Source organism: Tenrec ecaudatus, chromosome 6 (genome assembly GCF_050624435.1).
Source record: "Tenrec ecaudatus isolate mTenEca1 chromosome 6, mTenEca1.hap1, whole genome shotgun sequence".
NCBI classification, from domain to species: domain Eukaryota; kingdom Metazoa; phylum Chordata; class Mammalia; order Afrosoricida; family Tenrecidae; genus Tenrec; species Tenrec ecaudatus.
In genome coordinates, this window is record NC_134535.1 from 22,339,192 (window position 1) to 22,354,686 (window position 15,495).

A 15,495-nucleotide genomic window follows, 5' to 3' on the forward strand; every position below is an offset into this window, starting at 1 on the left:
AGCTGTTTCAAGTAACCATTGGTGCACACACATCATGGAAGGTGACAGAATACTACCCTGTTAACAAAATAGGATGACAGTCCATACGATAACCGTGTGATGTTGGGGGTTCAAACCCACCAGCCGCTCCTCAGGAGAAAGACGTGGCGGTCTGCTTCTGAACAGATTACAGCCTTGGAATGCTGTCCTTTTGGCAAATCGGATGGCGGTCCACATAGTAGTGCGTGGTGAGAGCCTCCCTGCTAAATTGATTACCTTCTACATGATGAGCTGGATGAGAATACTGTACTTCTCCTTTGTCCTTAGAAACATATCTGTTCCACCACGCATCCTCCCTTTCACCCCAGTAAGGGTCCCCGCAGACTCATCTGGTCTGAGATGCCACCTAACTCATCCATTTCCCTGTCATCCTTAGGCTCCAGAGAGCTGCTTCCTGCTTTTTGGCATCCATCCTCTGACTCACCTGATAATGGTGAAATGCCTTCTTCTGTCAGCTTCCTTCTTTTTTCGCCGTCATGGGGGGAGAATGAGAAATTGCGTGACTCCCTAGCTGTGTTCCTCAGAAGCGGAGAAGGATGTTCAGGATGGCATCTTCAGGCTTCCTGGAGACCTGCGGTGAACAATGCAGCCCAGCTCTCAGCAGTGTGATGAGAAAGCTGAAGGGGGGGGGGGGTGGGCGGTGGCGGCGGCTGTTGATTTCTCTCACTTGGGGACCGACTTAGGCGATCGCAGCCCTTTCTAGCTTTCCTCATTCTCATGGGTCAGGGGACTGATTGGTAGCCGTGATGAAAGTCAGTCTCTGGGGTGGTGCACGTGGTTTGCACTCGGCTACTAACCTGGAAGTTTGTGGTTGGAATTTCCACGGTGGTACCGCAGAAGCAATGCCTGGTGATCTGTGCCTGTCAAGATTACAGTGAAGAAACTGTCCTGGAGCTTCTGCAACACATGGGTCCCCAAGAGTTGGAACCCACTTGCGTTATCATCTACATTTGCTTGGTTGTTTACAATGGTGAAATTATTTCTCTCGCTGCCATTGAGTCAATGCCGACTCATGATAACCCTGGAGGACAGGGTAGAACTGCCCTCGTCGGTTTCGGAGACCATAACTCTTTACGGGATTAGAAAGCCCTATCTTCCGAGGAGCGGCTGGTGGTTTCAAAGTGTTTGCCTTGCCATTAGCAGCCTAACACCGAACCCCTATACCACCAGGGTGCCTGAAATTAACCCTAGAATGAGAAAATAGCTAATTATTTCAAGATAGAGAGAAAAATCACTGGCTTCATATGGCATCTTCGATTTTTAGAAATGGTAATTGTAAGCTAGAATGGCTTTTTGGAAGACTTCCAAGGAAGAAAGAATAAAGGTCATGCCAGAGCCGTTCTTATGAATGGTTAGAACTGCTCCATAGAGAAATTGTGGAATTGGCCTTGGAGCCTGTGGGCCCTGATGGACCTGCCAGGTCGTCTCCCACGTCTAATACGTCAGAAGGCAATGCCTGACAGGCAGACAGAGATGATCCAAGCAGTGCTGGCTGCCCAGTTACTTGTAGTACATAGAGAAAAACCCAGGTGTATAGCACAGAGCCATCGGCCAGCTTGTGGGATGGTTTTATAGTGTAAAGAAGAACATTTGAAGAAGTCCCTTATGTTGTGGAATTAGTCATGGTAACCAATCTCTTGCCTCTTGGCCACCACCTGAGTGTCGGATTCGGAAAACTGGGTTCCATGTGAGTCCAGACCCACAGTGGAAAGCGCCATTATAGAAGGAGATAAAGAGGATAGATAGTGGAACACAGGGGACTCCCCCAATCCATTATTCAGAGAAGAGAGCCCAGAGTTTATTCCACAACAGGGTTTTATAGTATTGAGGCCTGCAAACCTCTTGTTAATACACACACACTAAAGTGGGCAGTGTGTTCATCTAGAATATCCTGAGCCCTCAAGAGGAATACTCTAAAGGGAACACGAGGCTTGGCAGAGACAAGAGGTGCGAAGAGCTCTTTAAGAATAAGAGAGACAGGGAGTGAATCCTCTTAGAGATAGGCATCTTTTAGCTGTGGATGTGCGGAGCCAGGCATCTGTAGGAGACAGCTTCATATCATCAGCTTATGGAGGGCGGATTCGGAGAAACATGTGCACTGCCACTTTCCATTGCGGGGGGCCTCTCGCTGTGTGCCTTTCATTGGGCTGGCTGGCGGAGCCCTGCGGTCACGAGTGCTGGGAGCAGGTCACACACACTTTCTTCCAGGTCCTCAGCTTCCCACACATAGGCTTCTCCTTGGCTGTCTTTTTGGAAAGGCCTTTCTTGCTCTGAATGGACTAGAACCCCTTACCTTTTGGCTTGCAGCCGAGTCCATAAGTCATTTGCCCCACCCAAAGACTCCATAGTCATAGTAAAATACTAAATTTATACAGCACTATTTCCTGTCAGCTAAGCGCTGAACTACTAACTGCAAGGTTGGTGGTTCAAACCCACCAACCACTCCATGGGAGGAAGATGAGGCTATTTGCTTCTGTAAAGATATACCACCTCGGAAACCTTATATAGTGTCACTATGAGTTGGAATTGACTTGATGGCACTGGGTATACAAAACTAGTATGAGGTCACTAGTTTAAAATCTAGATATGAAAAATTATTGATAGCATATCCATCAAATGTTAATAGTTTTTTGGGGCTATTGAGATGATATGTAATATTAAACTTGACCATTTGTACATTTTTATATTCTAAAACATCTAATAATTATGGATTTTTTAAGCAAAGACAGATCTTGTCGTGATGTTGAAGCAAGCCATTAGTATTTTTTAATCCTGTGGTCGTTACATACTTTCTTGTCAACGTGTTAAATAGGTTATAGTGGCGGAGTCTAGCCTGTCAATCAGGTCATAGCCAGTGAGGCCTCTGTGTGGGCGTGGCCTTCTCCTGAGGTTTCTGGGAACTCCTGTCTTCTTCCCTGGAGGCGGGACACACACTCTTTCTGCTTTATCTCCCTGCTGACAAGCCATATGGCGCTATGCTGAGGGAGCCAGCGTCCTGGAGCTGGAGGAGCCATGTGGTGACCCACACCAGTCCTGATATGCTTCCACTGCCACTGGATCCACAAGAGTTTCCACCCTCTGGCCTGTGATCTTACTGCATTCAGTGTCATTGCCTGTGTTGCGTGAGTCCGAAGAGGAATTTATAGACTGGTGTTGGACATATGGGCCAGTATCAGACTTATGGACTTGAACTGGACTGGAATGTTTTCTTAATGTACAATTACCCTTTGATATAAAACTCTTTCTTAGACACATATGAGTGTCTATGAATTTGTTTCTCTAGCCATCCTGGACTAACACAGACCCCAAACCCAGTGCCAGTGAGTTGATTCCAACTCATGGTGACTCTATAAGACAGGACAGAACTGCCCCGGTGGGTTTCTGAGGCTGTAAATCTTTTATGGGACGAGAGAACCTCTTTTTCATGGTGAGCAGTTGGTGGGTTTGAACTGCTGACCTTGCAGTTAGCTCAGTGTGTTAACCCCCTATGCCACCAGGGCTCCTTCCTTCAGCTTTATTGAGATAACATTACATGCCACCCATTCAAAGCATACCTTTCAATGGTGGGTAGTATGTTCATAGAGTTATACACTGTTAGGTTTCTGGGGTGGTTTACCTGGGTTCTTCAAAACGCTGAAAGAAGTCAGGTGGCAGACACACTTTTGTAACTCCAAGTAACTTTTATGAGGGAAGTGAAAGTTTCAGGAGTTGCAGTCTCAAAAAGTACACACTATTTCTGGAAAGCATACAAGACCACTCTGGGGACTGTGCGGGCGCTTGTCTGGCGACTACGGATGGCTACTTCTAGAGAGTGCAAAAAAAAATTCATATGAAAAGAATACTGGAACAGGAGCCCGAAAACACTTCTGAGGAACCAGGAGCAGGAAAATCCCCAGAGACCAAGAGGACGAGGCCCAAGAGGTCCCGCAGGCCCTTGCACTTACCACATACTTGGGAGAGATTCCCACCTGGGCTTGCAGAGAGCACCTGGACAAGAGGAGAGATCCTGGACCTGCCTGCCTACAGCTTTTATCCCCCTGCCCTTCCCACTGGCTGCGGAGGCATGGTTGAGGGTGTTGGGTAATCTTATTGGCTGTGTTCAGGTGCACCTGTGTGATATGTCGCTGGTGTCTAGTCTGTGCGCCCAGGTGTACCTCTCACCTGGGCGTAGGTGACTAGGGTGTGGGCATGCTCAGTTCTGAATTTTCCCATAGGTGTCTAATTAGTGTGACTGATTGCTTTGCAAGCCCGTTATTGTGGCCCTGCCAGCTGATTTCCGCTAGGGCAGGCATTTGGGAAGACGCCCCTGCCCTTTATTCCTAATCTAGCAACCTGCCACACCATCACCACATTCTAATTTAGAACACTTCATCTCCCTAACACCCTCCCCTTCCCAACCTCCTTGCAATCTGCTAGCCATTACGCAAGGCACCCAGGTGATGCTTGCTCAATAGTGACCCTGTAGGACAGGGTAGAGCTGCCCCTGTGAATTTCTGAAACCTTAACTGTTTATGGGAATGGAAAGCCCATCTTTCTTCATTGGGCCAGCTGGTGGTTTTGAACTGCTGATCTTGCGGATTGCAGCCCAATACATAACCACTGCACCACCTGGACGCCTAGTCCTTACTCCCCATCTTTCTGACTCGTAGAGTTTGCCTGGGCCGGCCAGCCCATAGAAATGGAATCACTCAGGACATGACCCTTTGTGACTAGCTTCTTTCATGCTGTATAATCTGCAAGGTGGAACAAGTTATCCTTTGCACTCGAGTGGACTCATTTTGTTTAAATGCCACGCTGACCTCTCTATCTCCCACGGTACAATGCGTCTGTACAATGTGTCTCTTCTTCATTTCCAGATTTGGTTCCTTCAATCATGAGCAACTTGCTGAATCCAGACGCCATTTTCTCAAACAATGAGATGAGCCTGTCAGATATTGAGATCTACGGCTTCGATTATGATTACACTTTGGTGTTTTACTCCAAGCACCTCCACACGCTGATATTTAATGCGGCCCGGGACCTCCTCATCAATGAGCACCGGGTAAGCACCCTCCTTTGTCTGACTCGGTGCGTGACGAGCAGCCTCTGGGAGCTGATGCCATGATCCCATTGCTGGGCCTGGAGAAGTCGGTCCGTGCTGAATGAGTGACTAGAGTCGGTTTCGTCCCAAATCACGAAATCTGCAAGGCAGTTGTTTTTAAAAATAATCTTCAGCTGTCACGTTGATAGAAGTTTTGCCTGACAGGCAAGACAGGCGGAGACTAAGCTGTAGGCAGATGTTGATGCCCTGGGTCTTACAGAGCAGTGACATAGTTCCTGCAGGCTGGATGACGTGGCAAATGACCAGCCGTCTTTTGCCCTTGGAATTGCTTTATTTTTAAATGTAGAGTGTTTTGGATGTCTTCAGGGCCCTGATCAGAGTTGCTTATTTTAACCCACCTAGATAGTATTTTGGATGTCTTCGGAGGCGCAGCCTTGTGGAGACCTTACAGTGGGAGCAAGACACCCTAGCCCTTAGCCTTCTTTCCTCCAGTGTGGACCAGGAACCAGGGTGGGGCACGTCCTTGAAGGTCTTGTGGCCTGTTTGTGGCTCCCCCAGAACACCCTTAGAAATGGAGCCTGAGTCTCAATCTCGGACTGGACTATACTACCTGAGGGGGGCTGGGGATGGTTTGACTGGCCATCAAGTTTTCCTAAAGGGTTGAAAAACTTTCACCAGGAATCTGTTTTCTTCTCTCCTCTTCCCCCTCTCTCCTCTCCCTTTGCCTGTCTCGAGTGCCTCTCTGGGTCTGTTACAAACAGCAGTCACATGGGGGAGTGAGCCATGTGGGTGGCTAAGTGATGGAGCCAGATGGGGGAGGCTTGGACAGAGGTCTGGGGGGCACAGAGAGCTGAGACACCCAGGGGTTGGCGGGGCCATCTAACTCTGCCTGAGGGAATTGGTGCATGGCCAAAAAAAGGTGCTTGTTCAGCCAAGTGCTTGAAAGAGTTTGCCAATGAGGGTGCACTTGGGGGGTGGGTGATTGTATAACCAGACACTAAATTATTGAAACGGATCTTGTTATACTTGCTCATGTGGGTCTCAGGTTTATCCTGGGCTGGTGTTATATAGATAAGCCTCATTGGGCCTTCTAAGACTTTCCTTTCTTTCCAGGCTGCTCGTTCATGGTCTCTTCAGCTGGTCTCCTTGGTCCTATTGGACATTATTCTCATTGTCAGGGTCACCCTTCTTTCATGTGCTACGCCTTCCCAAACGTGAGGCCATGACCCGAAGGGAGACGCTCTCCTCCCCGATTCAGGATGGCACACTGCTTATTCACGCAGCCAACGTCCCATTCGTTTCCGGTCCTGACCATTTCATCCCGTCTCTTTCCTGGTCCCATCGGCTCTTGGTTATCCGAGGATTGAATAAGCCACCCATTTCGTCCTCTTCCAATGCAGAAATGGCCTTGACCAAAAATTACCTTCGCTCCTGCCATTCATTCCAACAGCCAGTGGACGGCGCTTCCCGTCTAGGTGTGAAACCGTGCAGCCACATGCCTCCCAGCTGCATCTCCCCAGCTGTTCCAGACACACGCGCTCTTGTCTATCAGACGTGGGGCCTTTCCTTGGACCACAAGGAGAGCGTAGTGTGGGAGCAAAATGATTATGCCTTTGCTCTCCAGACTGACAGTCAGCACCCCAGTCCCCAGCCTTTTGGGTGTTGGCTTTCTATACCAAGGTTGTCTGACCTCAATTTCTGTGACTCAAAATTGAGTGATTTGAGTCCTCTGTAAACCCCTGCCCCCCAAAAAGTACAGATTCAAGCATTGGTTTTTCCCACTTATTTCCTATGTCATCTTGAGCAGCTCACGTGATTTCGGTGGCCTTCGTTTCCTCCTCTTTATAGCAAGTGTAGTAACAGAGCTCTCCCTGTAGTGCCCGGCCATCCTGACATGAGCTGATGCCTGTCACATAGAAAACACTCAGGCCATGTGAGCCATGCTCTGATTCTTATTTCTAATCTTCGTATCAGTCCCACACGTGGGGGCCTCTGCTTCACAGCTGAGGAGACTGAGGTTAAGGAGTTGAGCCGTAGTTCAAGGCTGTGGGCCAGAGCTGCAGGCAGCAGAACCAGGCTTTGAACTTAGATCTGTTTGTTTCCAGCACTCCGGAGCTCTCTCCCCTCATCCTGAGGCCCATCGCAGGACTGGCCACACCTTCCCTCCCTACTTCAGTGTTCATTGTTCAGATGAAAAGGAAGATCTTCATGCAAATTCAAACTTTAGAGAATTTTGGGGGTGGAGAGAGATGAAATAGATGGAAAAATAAAAGGTGTAATTGTCACGATGAGGAGAGCGTCTCAGTTGAAGATCATTGAAATCTCACTCCCCTTGTGTCTGTTTCAGGGACTTTAATAAAAGGGACGTTCTAACGCTAATTATATCAGGCATATTAATAGAGTCAATTGTGCTTATGCAGATTTTATTCTCGTGCTCTGATTAAACAAAATGAGCCGTTTCTCCTGCCAGGACTCGATGAGAGATGTAAAGACAGCTGCCTGCGAGCCGCACGGCAGAGCTGCCATTCTGCCGCTCTCTAAACTGTGAATGCAAACATTCCAGCTCTTCCTTCGCTACCTTTTACTTTGTAGCAAGAACAGCCTTTTCCCAGGTGGAAATAACCTAGGGGGATAGCAGTCTCCCTGGTTTTGTTTCATTCGTCTGCCAAGGACTAGAAGGGCATGTCCGGCGATTCGGGACTTCACCCTCCAGATGTCAGCTCCACTGTCACTGGCGTCCCTTCTGCTGCTCAAACCCAGAGCCTCCCATCAGCCTTGATGCCTTGAATTCTCCGCTGTCCTGTACGACACCTCTCATTATTTAAAGCGGACCCTCTCGCTTTTTAGAAGTGAACCTTTTTGAGATTTATAGAGAGGTTACAAAGTGGCACAGCTCGGCTTTGATTGCCCCTGTGCACAGGTACCCCTTGCTGTCTCACACAACATTCGCTCCCTTTCTGCTGGGTTCTAGAATTCATTGCCGTGGCCACACAGAACCCACCGACTGTGCTCACGGTTATGGGGGTTAGGGAAGTTAATAGCTTGTAAGAGAGGGTACCCCCCAAAATTCGGATATTTCCCCCCCAAAGCTATGTATTTACATTTTTTTTTTTTACCAAACAACTTTGTCACCTTCAAAGTATTCTACATTACACTTTTACATGCCAATACTTTTGTCAAATCTGCCATTCCATTCTTGGAAATATTTTTAAAACTCATCTGTTTGAATGGCTGCTAGCACCTCTCGTTTTTTCCCTTCACCTTTTCTACATTGTTGTTGTCAAATCGCTGCCCTTTCATGTCCCTCTTCATTTGTGGAGACAAAAAGAAGTGCACAGAGCGAGGCTAGGTGTGTGGGGCAAGAGAGGCATGCTGTTTTTTGCCCCAAACTCGCACACTGAGATGGCTGCATGAGCAGGTGTGTTGTGCTGGTGGCAAAACCAGTTCCCCATCTGCCACAAGTCTGATTTTTTTTTGTCACACACTTACACTGTCTTTTCAGAACCTCTAAATAGAAAGCTTGATTAACAGTCTGACCTGGTGGAATGAACTCCAAATTCAGTCCAAGTCAACATTTTCATATATTGGGGAAGTTGATGGATGTCCAGAATGGGGTTTATCATCAATTGATATTTCACCGTTTTTTTTCTTGTTTCATTTCACCGTTTTTGAAACCAGAAAACCACTAGGGTTTTCCCCAGAGCGCTGTCCTTGGAAGCTGTGTTCAGCATCACAACAGTTTCTGCGGCATTTTTCCCAAGCTGAAAAAATTTCACAGCCTCACACTGTTTTCTTAAATCAGCCATCACAGACACAAGGTTCGAGTGAAACTGCTTTCATGAAAAATTTCACTGTGACCAGTGAGACCCTTCCTAGGCGATGCCACTAGATACACTAACTCAGAACAAGGTGCTCACTGCTCGTCTGGGAGGGGGGGGGATGCATATTATGAAAGTTCTGTCCAATGGAGCTGCTTTTTTCTGTTTTTTTGGGGTACTCCAAATTCAAGTCATTTAAGTGAGAACTGCTCAGAATACGGTTTTTCAGTCAGGGCGGTCTGCCGTGCTCACAGGCAGGCTTCTCTCTAGCCCTCAATCTCTTGACTTGGCCTCTGCCCAGCTCAGGCGATGTTTCAGAGCTTGTTCAGACCTGCCAGTAAAGGCTCTGGTGGCCTGGTGGTTACACTTCGGGCTGTGATCCCAAAGGTCAACAGTTTGAAACTCTGAGCTCCTCCAGAGCCCTATGGAGCTTTTCACTCCTGTAAACAGTTACAGTCTGGAATCTCACAGGCGGCAGTTCTACCTTGTGCCATAGGGAGGGTCTCTATGAGTCGGCATCGGCTGGATGGAAGTGAGTTTGCCTTTTTTTTTTTTTGCATAAATGCTCAAGGGCATGCTACTCTGCTATAAGCCTCAACCTGCAGGCACTCAGCCCCACTTCTGTTGGCCAGCAAACCAGCTCCCCTAATTGAGTGCCCAGGGGCACCCCAATCCACAAGCCAGCCTCCTGCCCAGTGCTCTGAGCTTTGCTTGCTCTGGGGACTATGAAGTCCACAGCTCTGTCTCATGCTCTGGCCCCTGGTTCTGCTGTTACTGCTCTACGGCTGCTCCTCTGGTGTCTAATGTGTCTCCTGGGTCAAGGTGGTTCACTGTGCAGGGATCTCTGGGTCCAAAGGACATGCTCTACTCCTTAATTTCTTTTATTGGAAGTCAGGTCCCTGTTCCTGCTTCTGAGATGGTTCATTTTGTACCCAGCAGAAGGGCAATCACAATTAACCCTGTGAACAGTCACGCACAACTGAATCCCAACAGTATCTGCCCCTACCTCCTCTTTCCCAAGCCCATCAGGAAAGGATCATGTGGTGGACATTAAAGAGACTATCGCTAGAAGAGTCACATGGAATAATTAACTGCACTGCACCCCTAATCTTAGTATTTTATGTCACTACAGTACTTATCACACCCAGCGAACCATCTTAATATAGGATAAACCCACTGCCATCGAGTTAGTTCCAACTCATAGCAACCCTACCGGATCTGCTTAGGGAACTGCCCATGTGGGTTCCCAAAGCTGTAAACTTTTACAGGAGCAGAAAACCCCATCTTTCTCATGCAGCAGCTTCTAGGTTCAAACCTGCTGACTTTGTGGCTAATAGGCCAGTCTATAACCAACTGTGCCCCCTGGGCTGGAGCTAAATAAGAACTGTAATAAGAATCCCAGTAAGTCTATCTTGTAGGGCTACCAGTAATGTTCATGATACCGCACATTAGCCAGTGTTTCACTCAGCCTGGTGTAAAGTTCCTAAACGACAATGAGTGCAGAAGATATGGCTGTGGGACCAGCTCTTGGCCTCCTGGGATGGGTGCTACTGTTGGCGGTTAATTCAGGGATGCTGTATGTGTGAGTGTGTGTGCATGTGTGTGAAGCAAAGAACATCTATGGAACAGGGTCCATCATGAGGGTTTTGGACTTGGCTGAGTGATAGAAACCCTATAGTTTATGGACAAGAGAGGAACAGCGTGGTCATCCCAGTCCAACTCTTTCACTGCACAGATGAGGGAAGAGACCTGCAAGGTCAACTGACTCTCTAAACTTGCACGGGAAGGCAGCAGAGGCTGCTAGAGGGGCTCTGAAGCTTCCGGCTTGCCACTTACAATCCAATGAAGCAATTCAGGTTTTTGAGCTATGGCTCCGTGCCAGGGACTGCTCTGATTCCTTCCAGGTCTTACCTGGCTCAGTCTGCTCTACTTTGTTTGTAGAAGAGAACACAGAGACAGAGGACTTAAGGCCTTAAGGTGCTTAAGGTCTGTCTGCCACTGAGCTTTTCTTCTTCACAGTGTTGTTCTCTTTGGACTCTTTCCAGCGGCTTCTGCCACATTCTCAAGGTCATTGACTATACTCTTTGGACCTTTTGAAAGTCACTGTGTTTGTCTTAGGTGTGGCTCCCCAAGAATAACACAGAGGGAGGGAGGGGGAGAAGGAATGTGAGTACACATGGAGCTGGCTCTGACTGTGTCCTCCTGGGGAGCCCCGACAAGCCTCATTCAATGAAAGAACGGCTAGACTTTCCCACAGGACACACATAGAGTGCACACCGCTCCTTTATCCATGCATCCTCTCTCAGCTAAAATGCTCAGCATGCCGCCCTTCACCAGAATCCTTTCAGCAAGCTTCCTGAGGCTCTCCACGATAATGAGCACCCCCTACAGAGCCTCAGAGTTAATTTTGAGTCTATTAGTTGGGGGACGGGGAGTGAATGTGGGCATGCCAGGGACGCCTGTGTTCGAATGCATGCTAGTCTCGTGCGGTGTGATCCTGGGCAAGTTCTTGGACTCTTAAACTGTTCAACAGCAAAGTGGGTTTGAATACACTCTTCTTCATGCCGGGGTTGTGACTAGGTGGTGTCTGGTAGTTGGTTCCGAGGCACCGTGACTCCCTGTACAGCCGATCGGAGCCCCTCCCAGTCATGCACCATCCTCAACAGCATTGTTCTGTTTGTGGTGCATAAAAAGAACTTAAAAACACAACCCTCCCTTCCCCTGTGGTAGCTCTTAAATAGATCCTTTTCCATTCTGTGCTCATATCTGTTGAGTTTCCGAGAAGCTTCCAGAGTGCTAAAGTTCCTTGGCCACCTTTCAGGAACAGAGCCTCGTGTCTGTCCGTGGGTCTGTGCAGGCTGCCAAGTATGTCCAGACGATGAAGGACTGCCCGGAGCACGGATTCTTGGGCACACCTGTGGGGAGGCCAGCGCAGTGAGTTCCCAGCACTCAGCCAACGTGAAGCGCATGAGCCCAAGTAGGACACTGGAACCCGTGCTTCCTGCAGCCTGACTTGCAAACCCGCCTCTTGCCGTTGGGCCTGGGAGTACCAGGAAATGTTCTCCCACAGATGTGACCTGGCTGTGGAGAACGCGCCCTGTGGCTGACAGCTTCCTTGGGTTTGAATAGGGGCCTAGGCATTCGATTAGACAATGTATATTGAGTGTGCAAGGGCATTAGCAAGCCAATGTTGTTGTCCACCCCCCAAAACCCCAAACTCCCTGCCACCGAGTCACTGTTGACTCACAGTGACCCTCTGTGGGTTTCCCAGGCTGTAACTGCTGACAGGAGTAGACATGTAACCACGATGCCCCCCGGGACGCCTCCCTTCCAGCCAGAGGGTCCCATACTCTGCCCTCAGATCTGTGCTCAGTGGACAGACAGCATGTGGGTCGTGATCTCCAGGCCTGATGCCCTCCCCACCGTGCACCCTCTTGTGCCTGAGGCTGTGGGGTGCCCAGCAATCTCCTTCTGAGAACTGAGGGCAGAGGGGGAGGCGCATCAGGTGAGGAATGGGTTAACAACTAGAGGGAAGCCCAGGGAGGCCAGGCTGTGCTCCAGAGCCCTGGACCATGGAATTGGTTGTGGGAACCCAATGCTGAGAAGAAGAGGTGCCCTGGGCTGAGTGGGTGAGCTGCAGCCCGCTGTCCCGATGAGAAAACCACAGTTGCTCCGTGGAAGGGACTTCGGCCCTGAGTCTCTTCATGAGACTGGTGGGGGCCCCGGGTTTGCAAACATGACCTGAATGGGTCCTTGGGGAAGCTATGCTTCTAGTCACAGAGAGGGTGCCGGCTACCTCTTCCTCCTCCAAAGCTTGGAAATCGGAGGCGGAAGAGATGCACTGGGGTGCAGGCAAACATGTTGCAGGAGTTTCCCCTGAAGCCTGGGAGTCCCGGGGCAGCAGGATGAAGTGGGCGGCGTGGGCAGTTGGAGGTGGTAAGGATGCTGTGCTTGGGTGGACAAGCCTGGACAGGGGATGGGGTCCTGGTGGGGGTAGGGGGGCTGGCAAAAGGAGGGAGGCTCTGCCATCCCCCCTGTGGCCTCGCCTAGTAGGGACGGGCGGGCAAAGGGAAGGCCCAGGGAAGGGGGAATCTGCTCCCTTTTACCCATCACCGCCGCCCAAGTGCGTTTCCCACCATATTGTGTTCCAGGCCCAACTCTTCTCACGCTCTTGAGCTTCGGGCATTGCTAGCTAACCCCCTGCCATTCTTCTTTCTCAGTACCCCGCGGAAATCAAGAAGTATGAGTATGACCCCAGTTTTGCGATTCGCGGACTTCACTATGACGTGCAGCGGGTAGGTGGAGCCCGCGCGTTCCCTTAGGTCGTTCAGCAGAATGCGTGCCAGCCGTGGAGGTGGGCTTTGCCTCCTTTTCAGTGGGCCGCAGACCTGAATGGCGCCAACAGCTTGGGGACAGTCTTCCTGCAGAGACGCACGGCTGCACGGGGCGCTTGGGAGGGGCCGCACGCGCCACCAGTCAGGTCGGGGCTTTTAGGTGGAGCCAGATGCCATCCGAGGCGGCTCAGAAAGGTCGTGTAGAAATGGAACTCCAGGATAACATTTTAAATATTTGATGTGTCTGTAAACTTTTCTATAGTTCATATATGTGTGTATGTGTGTATATATATATGTATACACACAAACACATACAAAATGTAATATATAATGTAATATATATGTATATCTAATGTATATAATGTGTATATCACATAATGTAATATGTGTGTATCTAGTATATATAATGTATACATAGTGTATATATCATATTACATTTGTGTGTGAGATATATATATATATATATAGTTTTGTTTCATGAATGAGTTGTGAAGTGTTTTAATGAACAGCAGACCTTTCCATAACACCCAGTGTGCCTCTTCATTATGGCAACCGGGTGTTGATAGGGTTCATAATGATCCCTGGAATTGTTCTTATTAAATATGCAAATTGCTGTGCATTGTGTTTATGCACGTTTGTGTTTTTAAAGGCTGTCTTGATGAAGATCGATGCTTTTCATTACATCCAGTTGGGAACCGTCTACAGGTAAGCAGGATAATTGGAGGGAAATTGATTTTACTCAAAGGAACCAAGTGGCTTTGGGTTTCCGGGTCCACTAGCGCTTAGTGAGGAGCAGGGGGGTGTGGTGTGTGTACCCTTCGCTTGCTCATTCAAAGATACTTGTTGAGGCTTACTGCCATGCTGGCTTCTAGGGGTTTTTGGTTACAGGGTGGAGGAGGACATGATCTCTGCCCTCCACGATCTTGGGGTGTAGGTGGGGAGCCAGGCAGTCACGGTTATCCAGAGGACAGTGGTGACGGTGGAGATGTGCTCGGACCAGTAGGGGTGCTCAGGAGGGTACCTTGCCCTGACTCTGGGAGCCAGGCTGGCTTTGGTATGTTGGTGATCCAGGCGAGGGCGTTTGGGTGGAGGGTCCCTTAGAGTGTCTGGGTCTCACCATGGTAATTGGGAGGGTGGGTAAGAAGCCTTTTTGTCTTTCTGTCACTTAAAGTCTGAAGTAATGGTCTCAGGCATCTGCCGTTGTGACTTGAGGTGAAGGATCTTGGAAATTCTCAGATTCGGCAGGGGAATCAGGGACATGGCTTATATTTAGATTCGTAATTCATGTTTAAAGTAAAAAGTGTGTGTGTTGGATTCTCCTCTCACCTGCTCTGTTAAGAGGAGTATTTAGTGACCTGTGTGGTTCAGCTTCTGGGCGCTGCCTCCAGCAGGAGCGGCTGGCTGGCAGTGCCTTCTTCGTCTTCTTCTGAGCCGTGAAGTTTGGTTACTCGGCCCTATGGAAGCAGCCTGTGCTGCCACGTGCTGGTGAGCCTATGCCGAAGGCCTGGGCAGCGTCCACGAGCGGGCCTCTCACTCGTCAGTCTCTGCCTTCTGTACCCTCTCGGGGGTGGCCCCGCGGGGCGGTGTATGTATGCCTGCCTGCTGCTCTGTTCGCTCCATTGTCACTGTCCGGAGTGCAGGGATCTGGTCTGGCGCCAATGCTTTGCCTGATTTTTGATCAAAGTTAAGGAATCCTTGTTCCTTCTTTGTTTTCAAAGGCCTGTTGGGAACAGGTTAATCAAGCTCAGAGACAAAAGATTAATGAATCCACTCTGATCTCTTACAAAGTAGTTAGCCGTCGTTTTGAGAGGTCATTGAGTGGGTTCTGACTCACAGGGCCCTGCGCCCAGCAGAAGGAAGCCCTGCCCGGCCTCGCGCCCTTCTCACCATTGTTGTGCTCAGGCCCATGGTGGCAGCTGCTGTGTCCGTCCATCTTTCTGGCAGTCTTCCCCCTGGACCCTCTACCTTACCCAGCATGATGCCCCGCCCCAGGGACTGGCCTCCTCTGGTGACATGTCCAAAGTCATATGGGAACAAGAAAAACAACGAAAGAGGTAGGAATCATGCTTTCGTTCAAGTTATAGATCAAGACACAAATGATACTTTGTCTTCTGGAGCCCTGGGGTGGTGCATATGGCTCACATGCTCCACTGGCAGCTGAAAGACTGGAGGTTCGAATCCACCCAGAGGCGGCGCAGAGGAAAGGCCTGGTGATCTTCTGTGGAGAAACCAGCCGTTGTAAAACTGAGGGAGCACATTCTAT

The 15,495-nt window shown here is 49.4% G+C and overlaps 1 protein-coding gene across 1 annotated transcript in view; it reads left to right on the forward strand.

The window, feature by feature from the left end:
• Positions 1-15,495, forward strand: part of NT5DC3 (5'-nucleotidase domain containing 3) — a 58,291-nt gene that overhangs the window by 19,219 nt on the left and 23,577 nt on the right. The window contains exons 2-4 of the mRNA XM_075551084.1: positions 4,896-5,080; positions 13,119-13,193; positions 13,882-13,937. Of these exons, the coding sequence (XP_075407199.1) occupies positions 4,896-5,080; positions 13,119-13,193; positions 13,882-13,937 (316 nt within the window). The remainder of the gene's footprint in view (positions 1-4,895; positions 5,081-13,118; positions 13,194-13,881; positions 13,938-15,495) is intronic.